General features: G+C 33.8%; 1 protein-coding gene across 1 annotated transcript in view; it reads right to left on the bottom strand.

Moving 5' to 3' along the window:
* The window catches only part of GNAL (G protein subunit alpha L), a 248,388-nt gene extending 226,787 nt beyond the window's left edge, over positions 1 to 21,601 (bottom strand). The window contains exons 1-4 of the mRNA XM_044666913.1: positions 21,243 to 21,601; positions 20,791 to 20,863; positions 19,737 to 19,791; positions 19,441 to 19,560 (exon numbers count right to left, since the gene is read on the bottom strand). Of these exons, the coding sequence (XP_044522848.1) occupies positions 19,441 to 19,560; positions 19,737 to 19,791; positions 20,791 to 20,863; positions 21,243 to 21,381 (387 nt within the window). The 5' untranslated portion in view covers positions 21,382 to 21,601. The remainder of the gene's footprint in view (positions 1 to 19,440; positions 19,561 to 19,736; positions 19,792 to 20,790; positions 20,864 to 21,242) is intronic.
* Positions 21,602 to 22,623: the final 1,022 nt, after the last annotated feature.

Here is a 22,623-nt window from a genome sequence, read left to right as displayed (position 1 = left end):
GGTGACAGTATGTATTTGAGATATATTACAAAGGTAAAATCAATAAGTCTTTGCAATAGATTAGATTTGGGGGTGAGAGAGCAAGAAGTCAAGCCTGGAGACATTAAAAATAACAGGAAAAGTAAATCTGCTCTGTAAAGCATCCCAATTGTACACAATCCACAACATTTCTACGGCTAATGATAACATAATTCTGTGTAGGTAGTATGCATAGTCTGCCACCTGAATAAGGAAGATGATCAAAATGTAGATTCAAAATACAGCCTAAGCAAAGGGGTATGTGCCTATATTATTTCATAGAGGGATGGGCATGTATATAACAGACAAGTACAGTTTTCATTCAGAGTTAAAAACAGCTTCCACTTAGTTTATTTTAAATGGGATTCCGTAAGGGACTTTTTTGGGGGGGGTGAGGAATCCCACAGTTCTCATTAGACCTGGATATTTTGCTTTATATACAAGTTCTCTATCTTTTAAAAGGAAAAAAGTGAACATTTCCTCATTCTATATGGGACAGGAAGGGAAAGTAGGGTGAAAAAAGGAAAAAAATCTGTTCTTCATTTCTGGCACATCTCTTCACTCACTTTATCATCTTGCTAATAGCTGGTCTTCAGAAGAAAAGAGAGATATGATCAATAGGAAAAGAAGCTTCCTTTTCTTCTCTCTCCCTATGCTCAGACCTACAGATAAAGAGTAGCAAATAGCCTGACCAATCCCTCAGTTTTCTCAAGATTTCTTCCTTCTAATTCTATTTAGGGTTGCATCTCCAATTTTCTACAGCTGGGTTTCAGTGTTCACTCACTTTTAGGAAAAATAATTATGATAATAATGAATAACTGGCATTTATATATTATCTACCATGTGTCAGACACATTATAAATCTTATCTCATTTAATCCTCACAACAACCCTGTGGGACAGCTGCTTTATTATCCATATTTTACATTTGAAGAAAATGAGGCAAACTGAGGTTAAATGAAGGTGTCTTGAGGCCAGATTTGAACTTAAGTCTTTTCTGACTGCAGGTTCTGTACTTCACCCACTTTACCAAGCAGATGCTTAGTAATTGACACAAAGTAAATGGTAGTCATAGAACTTTGGAAAAAAATGACAATGTAAAATTGTCTAAAAGCCATCTGTCTAATAATTTATATCAAAAGTCACTATATTCTCTAGTACCCTGTTTAAAAATTCTTAGAGTTTCTGTTGCCCTCTGGGAATGGATAACTGCCATTTTTTACATTGTTGTTCTGTTTTTTTGCAATGCATGCTGTGTTATTGGAATTTGGGGGGTTCTTTGGTGTTCATTTGAGCCTTAAATATTTAGATATAAAATATAAACTTCCTTGTGGACATTTAGGGGACTTTGAAATTACATTTCCCATGATCCAATGGGCTTCCTTCTTATGTGTTAACGTGAGCCAATGTAAAGTGTAGCTTAAATAGAGAGAACTTGATTGGGATGATCTTTGGTACGAGGCAGCCAGATGGGCAGGAGTGTAATAGTGGGTGATTTGAATTAGATCTTAGCAGGCGCATGATCTTTCTTAAGTTTACCAACATGGCTTTAAATAAAATATTAATACATTTGGCTATATCAATCTATATCCATTTTATTCGTAACAATGCTAAATCTTTTCTTAACTCAAAAATGTAAGAGGGGAAAATGACAGAGAAACAGTTAAGTTCAGATTATTTTGAAATAGTAATAAGAATGATGCTAAAGATATTTAAAATTAGATATTATTTGTACGAACAATTATTTGTTCAATCTACTTTTATAAAACTCATTTTAACATATATCACTTTGGTACTTCAAAGCTACCACCACTGAAAATATTTCTTCATTGAAATACTTCGACAAGTATTTATTAAGCACCTCCTTTAAGCACCAGCATTACAAAAATAAAAATAAATTTGTTTCTATCCTGAAAAATCTTACATTATAATGAGGAGCATATATATACACACACTCACATATGTGTGTGTGTATATAGATGTAGGATCTATATATGCATGACTATATATGCATAGCTATATATGTATAAAGATATACATATACATATATAAACCCTTACCTTCTTAGAATCTATACTAAGGGGAGCAGCTAATGGCTCAGTGGATTGAGAGTTAGGTTCAGGGATGGGAGGTCCTGGGGGATACTTCCTAGTTGTGTGTCCTTGGACAAGACATTAACCTCCTTGCCTAACCCTTACCACTTTCTGCCTTGGAACTAATACACAGTATTGATTCCAAGACAGAAGGAAAGGGTTTTAAAAAAAGAATCTTTACTAAGTATTCCAAGGCAGAAGAGTGGTAAGGGCTAGGCAACTGTGGTTAAGATACAGCTAGGAAACATCTAAGGCCAGATTGAACCTAGGACCTCTAATCCTTAGGCCTGGCTCTCTTTCCATGAAGCCACTTAGCTACCCTAGGAGATACACACACACACACACACACACACACACACACACAAAGTTTCTAAATACAAGGAAGTTTTGGTACAGAGGACACTAGCAGTTGCAGTGTGTGTATGTATGAGAGAATAAGTAAGATCCTCTTGTTAAAGGTGAAACTTGAGCTGACATTTGACAGAAATTTCAATAAATAGGGTTAAGGAAAGAGTGCATTCCGGGCACTGGGAAAAATCAAGGCAAAGATACAAAAATTGGAGATTGAGTTCTGTGAGCAGAACATTGAACAAGTTAATATGACTAGGCCACATAGTATGTGGAGGAATAATTTATGAAAAGACTAGAAAGATAGGAAGGGGCCAATTTGTAAAGAGCTTTATTTAAATGACCAACATGGGAGCTTATATTTTATTCTAGAAGTAGAAATGACTATTGTAATTTATTATGTGTTCTGGGGTGGGGTTTGGGAGAGAGAGAATAGTTCAGTTTGTACTATAAGAAAATTACTTCAGCGGCTGGAATAGAAAAGAAAGTAACTTAAGGTAGGGAGACCAAAAAAATGGATATTGTAATATCTCAGTGGAATTTTTTGGAGGCCTGAAGAAAGATTTTCATATTATGTGGAAAGGAGACATATGAGACACGTAATGACAGAAAATAAGGTGAAAACCTAACAACTGATTGGATATTGGCGGTAAGAAAAAGGGAACTGAGATGAATGACACTGAGGTTGAGAACCTGGTTGACTAGAAGGATGATGGTACTCAACAGAAATAGAGAAGTTTTCATAAGAAATGTTTTGTATTTGGGAAACAGATAACAAGTTGTATTTTAGACATGATAAATCTGAAATGCTTATGAGATAGTTCCAAATGTCTAATGGAGAGTTTGTGATATAGGATTAGAGCTAAAGAAAAAATTACTGGATATAAAGTGTTGGAAGTCATCTACAGAGACATGACAATGGACCACATGGGAATTTATGAGGCTATCAAGTGAGAGAATACAGAATAAACAAAATAAGGCTGGGCCAGTGCTTTGAGGTACAGTCACAGTGAATGGGATGAACCATCGGTTTCTTTTTAAAAATGTGTTTTTTAAAAAAAGTTTTATTGATGATTTGTTTTTCTATTACAAACAATTAAAGATTAATCCTACTTCATGAAAAATTTCTTGTAAGGAAGTAAAATAGATAAAGCTAATAATAATGATCTCATTTGAAAGTACAAATTCATATTTGTAGCATCTCTCCATCTCTCTATTTAAAAAGAATTAACAGAAATCTATTTTCTCCCTCTCAAGCTCACCTTAATAAAAAAAGAAAAATATCTATAATATGTATAATGCATACATGCACACATAAACACGCTATATGTCTCATTCTGCATATTAAATCTATCATTACCTCTCTAATATATATCATATTTCATTATTAGTCCCCTAGATTCATGAATAGTTAATATATTTATCATAAATCTTACATATTTCAAAGAAGTTTTTTCTTTAAATGGTATTATTATTGTAGAGGTTGTTCTCTTGGTTCTGATCATTTCATCCTTTATTAATTTATAAAAGTCCTGTACATTTTTTTGTAATATTGATGCTATAGTATAACTTGGTCTTCTGGTACTACTTTCCTCTGCATCAGTTCATATAAATCTTTTGATAGTTCTGAAATGATCTTGTTTCCTCATTTCTTACAGCATATTGGTAATCACATTCACTCCATCATATATACTATAATTTATTCAACCAGTCTCAGTAATGGACATCTCCTTAGACTCCAGTTGGTTTTTTTTCTGACCACAAAAAGACCTATCGTAAACATTTTTATACATAAAGAACCTTTATGACTTTCTTTGATCTCTTTTGGGTAACCTATAAAAGCCTTATAGTAGTATAGCTGGGGCGAAAGTTTAGTAACTATTTATTTAAATTCCAAATTGATTTCCAGAATACTTACTCATAGGACCACCAACAGTATATCAATATACTTGCTTCTCTACAGCACTCCAACATTTGTAATTTTCCATTTTTGTGAATTTTGTCACTCAAATGAGTGCAAGGTAGACTATTAAAAATGCCTTAATTTGTATTTCTCTAATCAGTAATGATTTGGAGCATTTTTTTTTTGTATGATTTTAGATAGTGTGGGCTTCTTACCTTGGGAACTATCTCTTCATATCCTTAGCTCACCTATCAATTGAGGAATGGATCTTTTTTGTGTGTCTGAATCAATTCTCTACATATCTTGGAAATGAGGTTTTTGCAAGAAAAAAAATCACTGCAAAGACTCCTCCTCCACCCCCTTACTTAACCATTACTTAACCTGCTTAAGCTTAGCTCTATTAGATCTGGGTATGCAAAGCCTTTTTATTTTTATGAAACTGGTATCACTCATTTTATCTTATCAGATCCTATTTATTGCTTGTTAGTCATGATTTTTTCTCTTATCCTAGGATATGATAGTTAATTATTCCTGTTTCTCTGATTTATTTCTTATATGGTCTTTTACTTTTAGGTCAAGTGCCTATTTGCAGTTGATCTTACTACTAAATCTAGCATTTCTGATACTATGTCAAAGAGAAGTGGTGGCAATGGTCATCTTTGATTATTCCTTGACTTTACTGGAAAGGATTCTAGTTTTTCTCTGTTAAAAATAATGGTAGTACGTAATTGGTTTTAGAAAGAAATTCTTTTTCATTTTAAGAAAAAAGTCCATTATTCCTATGTTATGTTTGTTTTTTTAAAACAGAAATGTGCACTGTATTTTGTCAAAAGCTTTTACTGCATCTTTCAATATAATCATGAATTTTGCAGATTTTACAATTATGTGGTTTAAGCTGATAGTTTTCTTGATATTAAAACCTTGTATTCTCAATATAAATATAACTGTTCAAATTGCATAATTTTTGTTTTGCTATTTTAGCTATCTTGCTATTATTTCATTTAAAATTTTTGCATTGCTAGTCATTAGGGATGTTGGTCTTTGATTTCCTTTGTCTATTTTGATTCTCCTTTGCTTATATATCAAGACCATATCTGTGTCACGAGAAATAATATGGTAAGAGTTCTTCATTTCTTATTTTTGCAAATTAATAGAGTTAGAGAAAATCTATGAGCCTTTCCTGATGAGTAAGTCTTCAGACTTCATCTTGTCTTATTATTAGCGCTATTTTCAGTTGTTTTAGTCACGTCCAACTCAGTGCAACCTCATTTGGGGGTTTCTTGGCAAAGATCCTGACAAAGATGCCATTCTCTTCTCCAACTCAAGTTACAGATAAGGAAAAAGAGGTAAATAGGGTTAAGTGATTTGCCCAGAGTCACACAGTGTCTGAGACCACCTCTGAACTCTAAGATGAGTTTCTCAACTCCAAGCCTGGCACTGTATCCCCTGTGCCACTTAGCTGCCCTCATCCTGCTTATAGTCTAGTACAAATAATGCCAATAATTAAGTAATTTTATAATATTCTTTCTTTCTAAATTTTAACCTTTTCCCCCCAAAATTTTGCATACCTTATTTAGTCAGTTTTCTCCAAAGAGGATAATAACCAATGCTGGTCCTTGGGTTAATGGTTTAGATCTTAGAAATCTCCTAGATCAATCCTCTCAAGATGAGAAAACTGAGACCTTGGACTTGAGGCATTTTTGTGCAGGGATGGGAAAGGAATGGGGTGACATCAAGCTTGAGCAGAATATTTGCAGAGAAATTCAGACTTTGCTTTAATTTTGCCTTAAATTTGGAAATGGCCAGACCATAGTTTAAATTTTTTAAAACTTTCCCCCTGCCTCTCTCTTGACTTTAAAATAAATATGTTCATGCCTAATCAGTAAAATTTCCTTATAATTTTCACAAATATGAATGTGTCCTTCAAAAATAATTTTACAATAAAGTATTAAAATACCTAAGCTTTTATTTATAACTTTCTTCCATGGCTAAATAAGGAGGAGACTTTCTTGAATATCCCATCTATAATAATCAATGGAGTATCATAATGTTAAGACTGAAACTTCATTGGAAAAATTTATTAGTTCATTTCTCTCCATTTTAAGACTATCCTGTAAAGTATATAATCTCTATTTTGTCCAGTGTACTTTTAAATGACTCAGCAACGAGGCTTCCATTAACTAGCTCCCTCAGGAACTTACAACAAATAAGGTTTAAATTAAGACTGTTATATATCAGGTCAGCTGTGTTATTGTGCTCAAATTTTACACTGAAACAACTATTCAGTGCTTTAAGCTGACTGACAAAAGTAGAAATCTGATCATTCACATATACACATTTATACTTACTTTTATTTTACCAAAAAATCAAGTTACTTTACTTTGATAAATTGTATAAGAGAAGCATCAGCTAGATGAAAGATTTGAATTGATCAAAACTACAATCCCCTTAAAATGAGAATGATTAAGAGCTTGCTGTAAATGGAGAGAATCACATGATTCTTCAAATATATAAATAAATACTGCACAATAATACTTGAAATGATTGTTTTTGAGTGAAAACATTTCTGTCACTTGAGCTGTGAAAAAAAAAAAGAGATAACTTTAATTTTCCCATAACAGCTCTAAGTAAGTCTTCATTGAAAAACATAAATGAATCAGTATCTTTTTAAAAATTAGCTAAAAGTGAAATAATATTTACCAGTCAAAATTCAGCTATATCATGAGAACCTAACTAAGCCACATTCATATAACCTATACTAGCAAACAGCAAACAGCCTAATAACTGCCATTTGTTGTCATTGAGTTCTTTCAGTCATGTTTGACTCTTTATGATACCAACTGGAGTTTTTCTTGGCAAAGAAAATGGAGAAGTTTGCCATCTCCTTCTCCAGGTCACTTTACAGATAAGGAAACTAAGGCAAATAGGGTTAAGTGACCTGCCCCACTAATAATCACACTGCTAATCAGTGTCTGAAGCCAGATTTGAACTCAAGAAGATAAGTTTTCCTAACTTCAGATGCACTTTATCTTCTAGCTGTCAGTAACTGACATAAATTCAAGGTGTTAGCTCAGAAAACAGAATCATAAGCCGTAGGATCTATATTTAAAATCTGCCTGTTTGAAACTTTCACCAAGTCACAAAATATGAAAGCAAAGAATCTCTTGCACTAAAAAGCCATCTATCTAGAAGTCACTTAGCCAATAGCCTTAGGCATCTGAATAACGTCCAAAAATCAGCTAATAGCTCATTTTTTTAAAGCTGTCTTTGAGAAGATGGTACAAAGTCTATTGACTTAAAGGTCACATGCTTTAACAGGAGAGTTCCTGAGGACTTTACAATTTTTATTTTGCACACAATTCTGGCAAGTTTGCTTATGTCATTTCCCCAGTCTTTGCAACAAACTGAAGGAAAAAAAAAACAACCAATTATTAACATGTACTGTAGTCCGGTAGATAGAGAGGTAACCTTAGAGCCAAGAACAGTTAGACTGAAGTCCCACGTTTGACAGAAACTAGCTATTTGACTCTAACAAGTCATGTAATGTCTCAGTGCTATGGTCAACTCTCTAGAGTACAAATAATAAAGAAGCTCAAATTTTCTTTTTGAGAACATGATCTTTAAAAAAAAGAAAATAAAGGTTAGAAATAGAGTTACCTGTGTCTTAAATAAATAACTAATCAACTCCAAGGCCTTCCCATCACCTTCAGGATCAAATACAAAATCCTCTGTTCCAGTCATCTTATGCCATACTCCTCATCATACTTTTCAACCCAGTGACACAGGTCTTCTTGTTCCATGAACACCTCACTCCATCTCTTAGCTCCTGTCATTGTTTTCTGGCTATCCTCTGTTCCTGGAATGCTTTCCTTTCCCCATCTGCCTTATTTTCCACAGGAAGCCTTTCCTAACTATTCTTAATTATTGTTCTTTCCCTCTGTGAATTATTTCCTATTTATCCAGTATATCATTTGTTTGCATATTTTTATTTGTTGTATTAGTTTGTGGCTCCTTGAGGGCAGGGACTGTTTTTGGTCTCATTCTATCCCCAGTGCTTAGCATAATGCCTGGCTGAACAAATGTTAATGGACTGACTAATTAATTTAAAGGGATAAATAGTCATTAAGACAAGAAATAACGTTATTAGAAAAGGCTTCCGTTAAGGATTAAAAATGCAAAACTCTTTCATCTAAATATAGCAGCTTTAAATTGTCTACATAATTCATTTTTATATAATGCCCCAAACATCCCAAATAAATGAGAGACTGATACATTTGAAGCTAATTGCTTAACAGGGATAAATGTAAGTTCTACTACTTGAATTTAAAAATACCTGTACTAGTAGTATAGGCTAAGAAAATAAGTAAATGGGGAAAAGAGCTAAGAGTTTAAGTGGCTTGTAAACTTGTTAAATCATGTACTTAATGAGGCAGACAAAAAAACTAATTATATTATAAGCTATAATAACGGAAGTGTAGCATTCAATATGGATTGTCTTGTAGTATTGTACTCTTTTCAGGTCACATTTGGAAAAATGCATTAAATTTTAGGTACAACATTTCAGAAATGATACAATCTAGTTATTATTCTGTCCTGAATTATCTCATATTGTACACCTGTGTACTCAGTAACCCAACCTAACTGGACCACTTCCTATCCCTTAATATATGCCTATTCTATCCTTTCCTGCCTCCAAGTCTTTTCTCATGCTATTCCCTATGCTAGAATCTCCTCCCTCCCACTTCTGTGCTTCATTAAGACTGACTTAGCCTTTGATTCAAATACCACCTCTTGTAAAAAGTCTTCTCAAATCTCCTTGGTTAACAATTTCCCTTTACCACATTTGCCACTCCCACCTATCTTATGAATGATTATTTTTTTTTTTTATTTGTGTATCCCATACAGATCTTGATGCCAAGGGGTAGAGGTATGTAGGTGAGATGTAGGAAAGATTCCTAAGGCTATTCCTAAGGATAAAATTATATAAGTAAAGCACTTTGTAACCATTAAAGTATCACATAAATGTTAGCTATTGTTATTAATATTATTATAATCAGAATCATTACTATCTGACCCAGGATCAGCTAGGAAAGAGATAGTTGATTACTATTCTGTAGAGATATTTAGTGGCATCAGGATGAACACAAATTGCTAGTGCTTAGTTGAGAGAAATGACTGAATGAACTTGGCCTCTACAATTGAAGGAGCTTTGAATTATTTGGCATTAGATAATTGAGTATCGGGAAAACCTTCTAGATATAGCAATTATGGTACTGTGCTTAGATCCTCTTCTATTTTGTTATTATCATAGTGTCTAAAGACTGCCTCTAGAGAGACTCCCCTTATAGTTTATTTGTATACAACGTACACTAACACGTGAGCAAGTAATGATAATCATGCAAAAATGGCTTATGCTGTATATATGGATCACAAGAGGTGGCTTGGAATAGTAAACAGAGAACTAGTCCCGAAATTAGAAATATCTGGATCCTAGTTCTGCCTAGTTCCAGCCAACTCATTTAACCTCTCAGTAACTGAGGCTATTCTTTGACTTAGAGTTGTTAGGCAGATTTCTATAGATAGGAAAGCGAGGTGGTACAGGACACAGATTGCTGGGTCTAGAGTCAGGAAGTCCCATGTTCAAATTTGGCCTCAAAAATTTACTAGCTATGTAACCCTCAGTAAGTCACTTAACCTCGTTTACCTCAGTTTCCTCATCTGTAAAATGAACTGGAGAAGGAAATGGCAAACCACTCCAGTATCTTTCTCAAGAAAACTCCAAAAGGGGTCATGAGGAGGAGTTAGATACAACAGAAATGACTGACCAACAACAAAGACACAATTTCCCTAGTGAAGTTTCCTAAACAAATGGAAAGCACAAATTTGGTCTAAAAACCAAAATATGGATCATAGTATTTGAGTTTGCTTTCAATTCTTAATGCTGAAGGAGTATGAAGTATAATCCCACTGTCATATTCTGTTATCACACTATTCACCCATAAGGATTATACAAGATTTATATCATCTCTAGCACCTTGCACAATATGATTTATATTGAAATGAAGCCTGAATGTATATAGAGAGGTAAGCTAAAGTGGAATGACCAGATTTTCTGAAGAAATGGGATTTTGAGCATGGAGAAGATAAGGCTTAAAAAGGTATCACAGAATAAGTAGGTAGCCAAGTATTGTGCTGGTATTGATGGAATATTAGAAGACCCAGAGGAAGTTCTCCAATGACTCCAATAGGTTCTTTGTATTAGATTTATGTAAAGACACGAACAAGATTCACATAAGATGAGAAGGCATAGAATCTTCACTAATGCAGGAAGTAACAACTCTGATGACTCATGGATTCATAATTATGGACATAAATCATGTAGAAGGGAATTAAGGCTTAGTTTGCTGGATCCAGAAGGCAAATCTAGAACTAATAAATGGAAATTACAGAGAGGAAGATTTGGACTTAATATATTAAAAAAGACAGCCTAAAAACTAAACCTATCCAAAAAATGAAATGAGCACTGTTGGAGCAAGGCAGTTGGGCAAAGAATTTCCATCACTCTCTCAAGAGAGTCCAGATGACCATTTGTAGGCTACGTTGTGGAGAGGGATCATGTTTGAGTAGGGACTGGACTTGACCTCCTAGGTACCTTAAACTCTGAGATTTTATTATTCTAAGAAGACATCTTTAGGATTTGGAGATTAAAATTATTGTGCAATTTAACATATGTTCATTTTGCCTCTTGATTCTTGATATTACTTCCTGGCTGTTGTTTCAGCTTCTATAGAGCAAAGTGTCAGGGCACATATTCTTTTTTAAGAGGAAACGTTTTCCAAGTGCTGCTATACTATGTATTTTCTGCTGCTAAGAAGGATGAGGCTGATGGATCCTTTGAGTTTAGGAGCTCAGAGTTGAAGCTTATAGGGTGTCCACATTAAGTATGACACAAATAGGATGAGACTCTTGTGAACCAATGGCCATCAAGCTGTCTAAAGCAGGATGAACTGCTTTAGGGCTAGATCATAAAAACTAAGTTAGCTAAAATTATTATGTCAATTGGATCAAGACCAAATGAGTGGCTACTGCATTTCCATTCTGGGAGAGAAAGAGTGACTCCATCTCAAAAATTTAAAAAGGGAAAATTTATAGCTTATAAATCTGACTGAGACACTCTTTGAGATATAAAAGACAAACAAAAAAAAAAGCCTCAAAGAGCAAAGAAAAGCCTTGACAAAAAAAAGATGAATTCACAAATGTGAGTAGACAATCATCCCTAAAAACTATTCCTGAAAAATGGAGAAACTATCCAACACTGTGAAATTTGTTATCAAGTACAGATTAGATTAATAAATAAGATTTATATTCAATCTATGTTCCTGTCAAGTTCCCCAAAATTTCTGAAACTTTTTTTCAGTTCTACTTTAGTATGGAGTAAAATTAAGATTTACTCAGATAGGAGAATCAGGGACAAAGAAAAATTTACATTTTCATTGCTAATTTATCTTGTTTTCCAATTTTTTTCTGAATCATATCTGTTTTTTTATAGTTATAACTAAAATTTATAACTTAAATACTTTATGTTTCTCATGGAGTGCTTAAGTTTCATACTATTTGTATAAAGTTTGGAGAAGATACTTTATTTTTCCCTCTGAATTTATTCTGTTTTAGCTAAAGTCATCAGAAACAACCTTAACTTTGTACTTTTATGAGGCCTCTTTCAAAATGTGTTGACTTTGTGGGTTGTTGGTTTGGTTACTAGACTGAAGATTTGTGGTTGGCAAAGTGTAGTACTTCTAAAAATACATAATTGGGAAATCAACCAATACAATTGTGAACCAGTGAAAGAGCTCCAAAAGGCAAGTAAGTCTCCTCCTTCTATATTAAGGAATACTTGCTCTGGCAAATTTTACTGCATAAATGGCCTAATTCTCATTTAACTGGAAAATTGTATTAGCCTCTCCCCCAAACAAGACAGGTAACTGATATATTTGTGTATTTCAGACTTGAAATTACTCAAAAAATAATCCTATTGGGGGCAGCTGGGTAGCTTAGTAGATTGAGAGCCAGGCCTAGAGATGGGAGGTCCTAGGTTCAAATCCTAGGTTTCAGACACGTCCCAGCTGTGTGACTGTGGGCAAGTCACTTGACCCCAACTGCCTACCCTTACCACTCTTCTGCCTTGGAGCCAATACTCAGTATTGACTCCAAGATGGAAGGTAAGGGTTTAAAAAAAACTGTAAAAAAAATGCTATTGCATCATTTTTGGTTTGTACATTATTGTGGGTGACTTTCCCCTTTTTAAAGTTAATTGGAACTATCATTTCAAGGTTAAAAAGGTAACATTTTCTCAAAGATTTTAATCAGCCTTTCTATAATGTTTCATTGCAACATCTCTCTTACACTGAAAAGAAATAAAAGCATAATGTATAATGACATAATATAATGAAACATGAATGAACATATTTCAAGGAAGGTAAAGCTGAGGAAGTTGGATTTTTAGGATAAAGTTATCAAGTTCAAAGAGAATGCCAGTGAAAGGAGTTTCCACTTATTTTAGCTTCTATTTCAAGTGACATGAAACACCACTAAAATTCTATGACAAAAGAGGTAATTCAAATAATCAATATCTAAAAAATGACCATCACTTTTTTGTGTCTTTTTTCTACTACACAGAGTTCAAGTCAGGAACTGTCACGTGCACAGTTTTAACTAAAGACCAAATATCTGCTAAATCCCAACAGGAAGATCTAGTTATTTCCTTTATTAGGGTTCTGGTTACATTTCTCACTTCTATTGTCTAGGTGAATCATTTGTTTAAATAAGTGGTCCCTTAAAAATATTAATAACCATGATTTTAAAAAAAGTCTTAATTTACCTATAAGTACATTTGAAGTTAACTCTTATATTTCATAAGAAAGATCCAGGGATCTGTCCCCAAGGCAGAGGAGACTTTGTTTACACCAATAAAAATCCCTCCATAATAGATATATAAACATCTCTATTCATTAATATTTAGTCTACCTAGCAGAAGACATTTATGCATTTGAAAGCTGCCTATATGCTTAGAAATTACTTTATCACTTGCTAGATATATTACAATGAGTCCTAGGTATATTACAATGAGTCTAAACTGTTAACCAATTAATTTCATATCAATAGTATTCACTAGATAATATTTAATATGTGTACTAGAACTTAACATGTGAGCTAGAATTTTGGTAATCATTAATTACAAGTCTTCTCATTTACTATTTTTGGATCCTTATTCATTTTGATGAAAGGCAACATTAATTGGTAAATATTGGCATTAGCCAGGCTTCTGACATTAGTTAACATAGTCACTCATTGAATAAATATGTTATCACTTGTATCAGGAATTCTAAGTTCCTTGATTAAGGACAAACTCTAATTTATGGTAAGTAGACACCATACTTTAGGAAGTAGGGGATTTTTTTTGCCTTTAAAAGGACAGATATAATTTTAATCATAAATATAAAAATCACTTTAATCTGTCTTCCCCCCACTATGTCAGGAATGTATATGGAAAAAGTCAAAAGTACATAGAGAAATCTATTGGTGATATATGGCAATTCTACTAATATTTTGTACTTGGTTAGAACTTCACACCTTTCAAAGGTTTTTACTTCTACTCTATCATTCAGCAATAACAACAATAAATAATCATATTTATATAGTGCTTTAAGATTTACAAAGTACTTTTCTCATAATATTTGGTGGGGTCTTAATTTTATAAATAAGGAAACAGAGGTTTAGAGAGTTGAATAGTTGTCCATGGTGACAGAGTTAGAATTAGGACATGGATATTTAAAAAAATATATAAGATAAATATTGAACATTTTTGGAACATTATATGCTCTGTAGAGCATCTCTTTCTATTAAAATTTTAAAACCTTTGTATTCATTTTAATTTTTTCTTAAGTGATGTTGGGTGAAATTCATTAGTGAAGATGAAATAATATCCTACTAACAAGTGCCAAAATTCTCCACTAAGCTTCTTTAAGAAATTCTTTTTATCACTACAATAATGACAGATATATTTATTAAATAGTACAGTACAGAGTACAAAATAAATGTTTAGTGGTATTCTGCTGAAAGATACTATAACTAGGATGAACATTTTAAATTTTCTTTTCTTTTTTTTTGAGAGTAGCCCTCTAAAGCACAAAGATAAAACTGTCTTCCAAAATTTCCTATGTGTGTACCATGGAATTATTTTCTTAAGCACTGAGCAGGTCAAAGGCTTGGGAAAAAATGTAGGAGAGAAAAATAATGAAGAGAAAAAAGTACCTATCATATTTAAAATATAACCAATTGGCTTTTATTTTCAAAAACTTTCTGCAAGTAACTTGACATTCTGAATTCCTGTTAAATCTGGATGTCTATTTTCTTTGCCAGACAATTTGAAATAATGATTGTGCCTATATTTAGTCCCTTACCATAAAGCCCCTTAAGGATTCTTAAACTAAAAAGCCCCATCTATGGGACCACTAAAGTACTAATAGAGAAAAATTATGGCCCCACATTTCACTTATAGGCATTATAAAGATTTTTCTATACATAAACATAGTGTCTATTATTTTCTTATAATTGTGTAAGGAATTGTTTCCATCTTCCCTCAATATTTCCAATGAGGCTTTTACTTCTTAATTCCTTCTGTTTCTCTAACTTCATTGATAATTACTTTAAGAATTATGGTTGGCACTAAATAGTATACTGTCTGTATTTCCTTTAACTATAATGACTATTGGTTTGATTGTCCTACCAATAGAGTGGTGGTTATATTTGGTATCCCACAACTATTTCCTTCACAAGAGTAGCATATTTTCGGTCAAAGTAAGCTCAAGTACAAACTCCTGGGAAAGTTTTTCTTCATGCTGTTTTTTAAAGCTATATTCTTTTAGTCCCTATTTTGTGTGACCACTAAACTTATGTAAGAATTAATTTTAATTAAAGTAATTTTAATATGGTGTTCTTACCATTATGAAAAGTAGAAAAGATGGCTTTTAAAAAGAGAATAAAACAGAAAAGTTTTGGATCAATTAGGAAAAAAAAGGAAAGCTTCATTATTTCAACTAAAGGGAGGAAATGCTGAATGAAAAACAAAGAAGCAAAAGTCATTGTTCCTAAGTCATCATTATAATTGAATGAATATTTCAATATATTTGCTTTAGGTTATGACAAAGAAACTAAATCATTCTGTTTTGATTTGTTAACTTAATGCCAAGCAACTCATTTTATTCTGAACCCCCCCCCAAACCAAACCCAAACAACAAAACAAGAGATAGTATATGGTATAGTAGAAAGAGGGGTAGATTTGGAATCAGAAAACTTGAGTTTAAATCCCAGCTCTTTCATTTACTACTTATATAATCTTGGGCAAGCCTCATAATCATTTTAGCTTTAGTTTCTTCACCTGTAGAGTCAATGGAACAGATAGTTTAAAGGTCCCTTGTAGTTCTGAAAATTCAGAGGGTACCATGCTAGACATTAAGAATTTTTTTAAAAAACTACTTAATTTGTACCAGTCTACATCCTTTTTCTGATCTTTTGGTTAACTAATTAGAGCAATTGGAACTCAATCACTTTGTACTTCATAAGAGCAGTTATCATGCAAAATCTATATAGATTGATGAGTTTAATACTAAATGGCAGGAATACCTGGCAATTTTAATCAATTGTGGCTTCAAAATGTTATTTGGAAAAAAAATTTTTATTCTGTTATATACTTGCCATTTCATACTGCCACACTAACGGCTTTATTATTTTCCCCACTCTTCTGCTACACCTGTTAGGAAAGCTAATGCAAGGATCTATATCTCTACATAATAAATAAAATGTCAACTTTCTTTTTAAACAGGAAATTCAATTAAGCAAAAAATGTACTTAGCACCTATGTGTACTATACTAAGTGCTGGAAATTAAAGGAAAAATAACAACTTTCGTCTGTGTGAAATAAGGGCAAAAGGAAGTAGAGGCTGGCTATATATTTGCCAATTCTTCTTTGACTCTTCTCCAAAAACAACTGGTTTTCTGCATTAATAACCAACAATATCTCCTTTGTCAAAATGGCAGAAAAGAATTCAAGGACGAAAAATCAAGTAACTTTCTGTTTACATAATTAAAAATAATTGATGGCAATATAATGCTTCCTTATTTTAAAAATTATTTCTGCAATACATGGATATAAACATTAATGATGTGTTTTTGACAGATCTTTTATAAGGAGCAAGCGTATGTGTGTGTGCATGTGTATATATATGTGTGTATATGTGCATGTATATACACACACATACACATATACACACATACATACGTACCCAACAATACATTCAATATTTATAAAGATTACATAATACTGAATAGTAAGATCCAACTAAAATTGTAAGGTCCAACACTAAGCTAATCCATAAAAAGTCAGTTGATTAAGATTACATTTACCAAATGAAATTTATGTCAAAATGAAAAACTATGGTAGACTTTAAGAACAAGCCATTCACTCCCACATAATTTCTTATACACATTTGATACTCATTTTTAAAAAAGTAAACTTGGTCTGTAAATACTTAGCAAAAAAAATTGGCATAAAATTTTAAGTTAAGACCAATAATGGGGAAAAAAACCCTATTGTACTTAAACTCAGAAGACTTGGATTTTAGTTGTATTACCTTGGATATGTCACTTAACATAAAATTTATTTCCTCATCCAAAAATGAGGTAATCACCATCAGGTCAACCTCAGAGAGTTGTTATAACATCACACTTGATCCTCATATGTGAAAATGCATGGAAAATTATAAAGCATTATGCAAATGTAAGGTATAAAGGTATAAAAATCTTAATGCTAATTCTTCGGTTTAAAAAATCATTTAATCTTACCATGGAGAAGACATAGAAAAACAAATCTTCATAGTTTTATGGTAATGATGAAATGTCCTTTGGTCTCAAATTACTATTTCATAAGCTATATATATACTACTTAAATCATTGTAAATTGCTGAACAACCAATATTTCTAGACGGGATACAAACACTGGATTTAGGCACTTACAAATTTGATTAACTTCCCTGCTGCTAACAACAAATTTGTACTTTAAAATTCAAGTTCTCCAAATCAACCAGATATTATTATAAAACAAACCTCTTGCTTTTATATCTTTCAAAGAAGCTTATCAAACAAATTCTGGAGTTATCCAACTTAAAACTACCAATATCAATGTTTGAGAGGACCAGTGACAAATTCACTCTAAAAGTTTACCGCACAGATTAAATGATGAAATTTACATTTTCAATGGACATAGCATGAATTTTAAAATATTTTCCTGCATTACATAACAAAACTAATGTTATTAATTAAACACGGTTATACATTCTCACCTGACTGGGTTACATAATGATAAGATAATAGGGAGGCCAACTACACTTCCAAAGGGAAATAACATTTTTCCAATCAGCTACATTAATTCCTAATTTTCCTTTCTTTTGCTATTGTCTGTTACTTCTAAACATCCTATAAAAAGTAATCTTGACTTTTTTCTATGAAAACATATTTTGATTCATTAGAAAATCAAAGTTTATTGAGTCTATTTTTTCTTTAAAAAAGATTTGTCATTTCAGGTTATAAGGTATATACTCTAGATTCATTGAATATAAAATTTCAGAATTGTCTCTCACTCTCGATTTTGGATCTACATGTCTATGAATACAAGGCTATCTTCATCTGTTTCTGAACTCATGATAACAAGACAGGAAAAGCCATATGTCACTTTATTTTCTTGCTCAAAACACATAATTATCTTTACACTTAAGAATCTCCCATAAAATATTCTTTGTTGATCTTATACCAACTCACACGACAATCTCATCTGCTCAAATAGAAGCAAAGTTACTAAGTTCATCTGTTATATTTCATCTCAAAACCAAGACTATTTAAATTGTTTTCTCAAAGGACTCTGTCATTTTTGATAACTTACCCACCAAGTGAGCAATTAGAAAGTATATGTGGGTGTATTCTGCAGTCATAGCTTTTTGTACAACTTAGTTCTATGTTAAATTCCAGATCTACAAGATGCTTGAATTATTTTATCTTGAACATTCAAAGTAGAAGATTTATCAGAAGCCAAACCACATTAGGAAATCTGAGTCATGAAATAAAAATCAAGGCAACTTGTATCTCTAACTACATTTCACTAGTTCGGAGACCTCAGAAACACTACAAAGTAAATAAATGCTCCTATAATTGTAAAAACTTATAACATCCAGAATTATTTAGTCAATGTTATAAAGATGTTGTAGAAAGATGTTTAGGCTTAACTGTAGCCAAAATAATTTCAATACAGATTTCTTTTAAGAATAGATTATTTCAGTTCCACAAACATCAACATCATTAAGAAGTTAATGTTAACCATAAGAAAAGAAACTTTTCCCTATAAGCAGTAACTGCCATCAAAATGGCAAACAAGTGTTAAAGTTCCCCTAAATAATACAGGCCATGAAACAAGCTAGAATAGCACTCTACTCCATAGTAAAAAAATCAACTGCCACTCTAGCCAGAGTATACCTCACATTTCCTCATTTGAAATGATGGATATGTGTATTAAAAATAAACTATATTGTTATCTTCACTGCTGTGCATGCAAGGCAGTAAGGAAAACAGTTAATTTATCTTTTTATTTTCAAAATAAATACCTGACATTTCAATTTCTCAAAATTTTAAGATGTCTTTAGCCATTATTTATTAATTACATACTATATCCTTATAAACAATGCTAAAGTTTTACAAAAGCATTTTTTCACAACTAAATTCTGAAAACAGAAATAAATGTGACATTGATCTAAGAAAAAACACAAACTCCAGCTGAAGTGTTTACATACACTCAAAGAATATTGAAGATTTACTAAATTTAAAAGTATAACCAACTTTGAAATAGGCACAAACTATCTGCAGTAAGCTTTCTCAATAGACTATTTCAACAACCTATAATTGAGTTATTTCATTAAAATAAATATTGTCTTAGTAGTCAAAAATACAATCTCATGAGGTATTTAATCTGACTTACCTGTGAATAGTCAAAGTCAGAAAGAGGGGCTATGCTCTTGATGTAGTCTGATCGAAATTGGTTGTCTGGGTTGGCCAGTGGAACTGGGGGTATTAAAGTGCTCATTGCTGAAACTATTGTCTAAAATCGGAAAAAAAGGTAAAAAAAAGGAAATTAATCTGGATAAATGCAACAACAGTCAAAATATAGTCATCCAATATGACAATGAGACTGATCTATATTATTTTTAAAGAAAAAATATGAATGTTTTCCAATAAACAGATATTAAACAAAATAAAATTAAAAGGTTTTCTTACCACAATCGCATCTTTAACATTTTTCCGGATGTCCAGTATTTTCTGTTTCTTTTCTCTGTATTAAAACAGAATTATTAACAACTTAATTCATCGCTTTCATCAACTCCATCAACATGAATAGGATTTAAAAATCTTCAGCTATTTCTTTGGCATTTAAAACCTTCAACATTCACTCACTGCCTTGTCTCTGCAGCAGGTATCAAGTGCAGTAACAGCTGCTTTTAATTATGTCAGATAAGTCCACCAAGGCAATTAAACGAAAAGCTTTTCTTTGGGAATGGATAACACCCCATTATTCCCTGTGTATGGTGATTATTTTTTTAGTATATATGTATGTATGTTTAGTCATCCTGAACATATATCTAAATTTATATCAGTGTAATTATAGCTACAACATTAAGTACAGTCTTCTACATATACATGCATAAACACCTGTCTAAAACATGTGTTCTCTCTCCATATATATAGCAACTTGTGTGTATACATAGCTTGTTTACTATCAGAAATCTATATGCACACTGCATATATGTTTGTAACGGTGTAAATAAGTTGAAATTCAGGTGGTAGCTTAAAGATAATGAGCTGGTTATAAAACTATATAATGATTAATAGAAATTTGGGGAAAGATCCTCAAGATTGACATTCTATATCCCAAAGCTACATAATAATCAATTACATTCTGTTCAATGTTTCCTTTTGAACACAAGAGGAAAAAAAGATTCATTCTGTCCAATCATATATTTCTTGATACCTATTTGCATTTTCTATCAAAAAACATAAACTGAATATTGAGTAATTTGCTATGTTAAAAAGTAGTCGCCATGTTGTTGCTACATAGGGGCCTGTGAAGGCACTGCAGTAGCAACAATATATTATACAGTAGGGAGGATGTAAGGGGAAAAATATACAAGCACAAATTTTCTTTTTACTTAAAAAAATGCCTGGATAAACTTATCTAGCTGGGAAAAACAGTTCTGAGCAAGATGCAAGAATGTCACAATGGGTATGCAGTTTTGAAGTAAAATAAATAAATAAAACTATTATCACTTCTTACTCTGGATTAAATCCATTGACATGCAGGATCCTCATCTGTTTGACAATAGTGCTTTTTCCTGACTCACCGGCCCCTGCCAAAAAAAAAATAAAATTATAATATTGCAATATGCGTCTTTATACCACTGACATTTCTCATCTCCAAACAAAACAGAATGCATATTCTACACCAACACAAGCACAACAGGCATATGTACATAATACATATACACACATACATTACATCCATAATTGCAGTAGGATTACAGATCATTCCAGAGGTGCCCTACTATCTTTTGAGCTCACAGATGCCTTAATTAACCAAACAAAAAATCAGTCCAATTTTGCATGAAACAATCCCCCACCGTAACTGCCCTCCCCCATTCTCATCCAATTTCCCTATTAGCTTATTGCTTCTCTTCTACATTTCCAGCCGTGGGAAGCTCAGGCAGTTGCATCCCCCTCCTGCCTTACCCAGTAAAAGCAAACGGTGAGTCGCCTTATAAGCAAGTCTCTCTTTCTGCAACTGCTTCTCTATTTTTTTGTTGGCCTCTCGTCGCTCTTTTTCGTCGAGGCGCTGATCTTCCGTCTTGCTGTTGCCCAAACACCCCATGTCTGCCCGCTGGGTTGGATGTCAGTCAGATACAGTTATGTATTTTTATAAAAAGCAATAGTGATTTATAGGTATTTATAGATTCCCTGCGACGGTTTCTCTCTTCCCGGCCGCTAAGATGGTTTCTCGGTGCTTCCCAATCCAAAGCAGGTTTTTCCCTCACCCACCCCCCACCCAACCCCCCCAAAAGAAAAAAGAGATGCAAAGAAGATCCACGAAGAGGGATGTTTTTAAGGAAGAAAAAAAACCTGCAGCAGGCCTATAAATAGCATACAATGAAGAGAGAGAGGGAGAGCGAGGGGGTTGGGGGGGCGGCCCTCCTGGAAAAAAGCCTAATGCTGCGCTCTTTCCCTCTCTCTTCCCTCTCCACCGCACACACACATACACCCAGACACACTCCCTATATTTCCCTGTAAAGGTCTATTTCTGTCTTCCTCCTAACTCAGCACTGCCTCTTTCTGTAAGACCAGGAAATAGCCCAAAGACAGACCCCCGAAGTGCAGAGAATTCCGCCTCTCTCCCGTTCTGAAAGTCCGTTCTTGTCTGTCTGTCTCTTCCCCCGCTCTCCTCTCTTTCCCTAATGGTCCGCTGCACCTCCAGAGAGGCAATATCCACCGCTTGTTCACAGGCGCACACACGTACCCAGTAGCACCCTCTCGGTGTGAGTGAATGAGAGCACAATTAAAACGCAGCCTCCCTACCAGCAGCGCTAGCTCTCTCTCTCTGCCCAAGCTCAGCACTGCCTCTCGCTGCCGGAGAGGTGAACAGCGAACATTGCATTCTCTTGCTCTCTCCCCTCCCCCTTTCGCTAGCCTCTCCTCCCCTAGGATTTCACTCTAATTCCAAGTACATTTTTTAAACTGGGGGGTAGGGAGTGGGGAAGAAGGAGGGTGAGAGACAGCGACCTGATGAGTCCCCTCCGCACCCCCTCCCTGACAGAGATGGAGAGGCGGGCGGGGGGAGGGGGAGAGGGAGAATCGGTACAGGCCGGCAATCCTGGCCCCGCCTCTTTCCCACTAGGTGGGCGCCGCCTGCACCCGGGCCACCACTGGGCTGACGCCCCCTCGACTCTGCTCCTCTGCAAACTTCACGTGGCCCTGAAGCAGCAGGAAGCAGAGAACCAAAGGCGGAGCTGCTTGCTTTCCACATGCAGTATTCAGTGCGGGTGTGAGGTAGACCGATACAGACACACAAATCGGGGCCACACACACACACACACACACACACACACACACACACACA

Source organism: Gracilinanus agilis, chromosome 1 (genome assembly GCF_016433145.1).
Source record: "Gracilinanus agilis isolate LMUSP501 chromosome 1, AgileGrace, whole genome shotgun sequence".
NCBI lineage: Eukaryota > Metazoa > Chordata > Mammalia > Didelphimorphia > Didelphidae > Gracilinanus > Gracilinanus agilis.
Note: the sequence above shows the minus strand (reverse complement) of the source record. Positions and strands in the feature narration are given on the sequence as shown.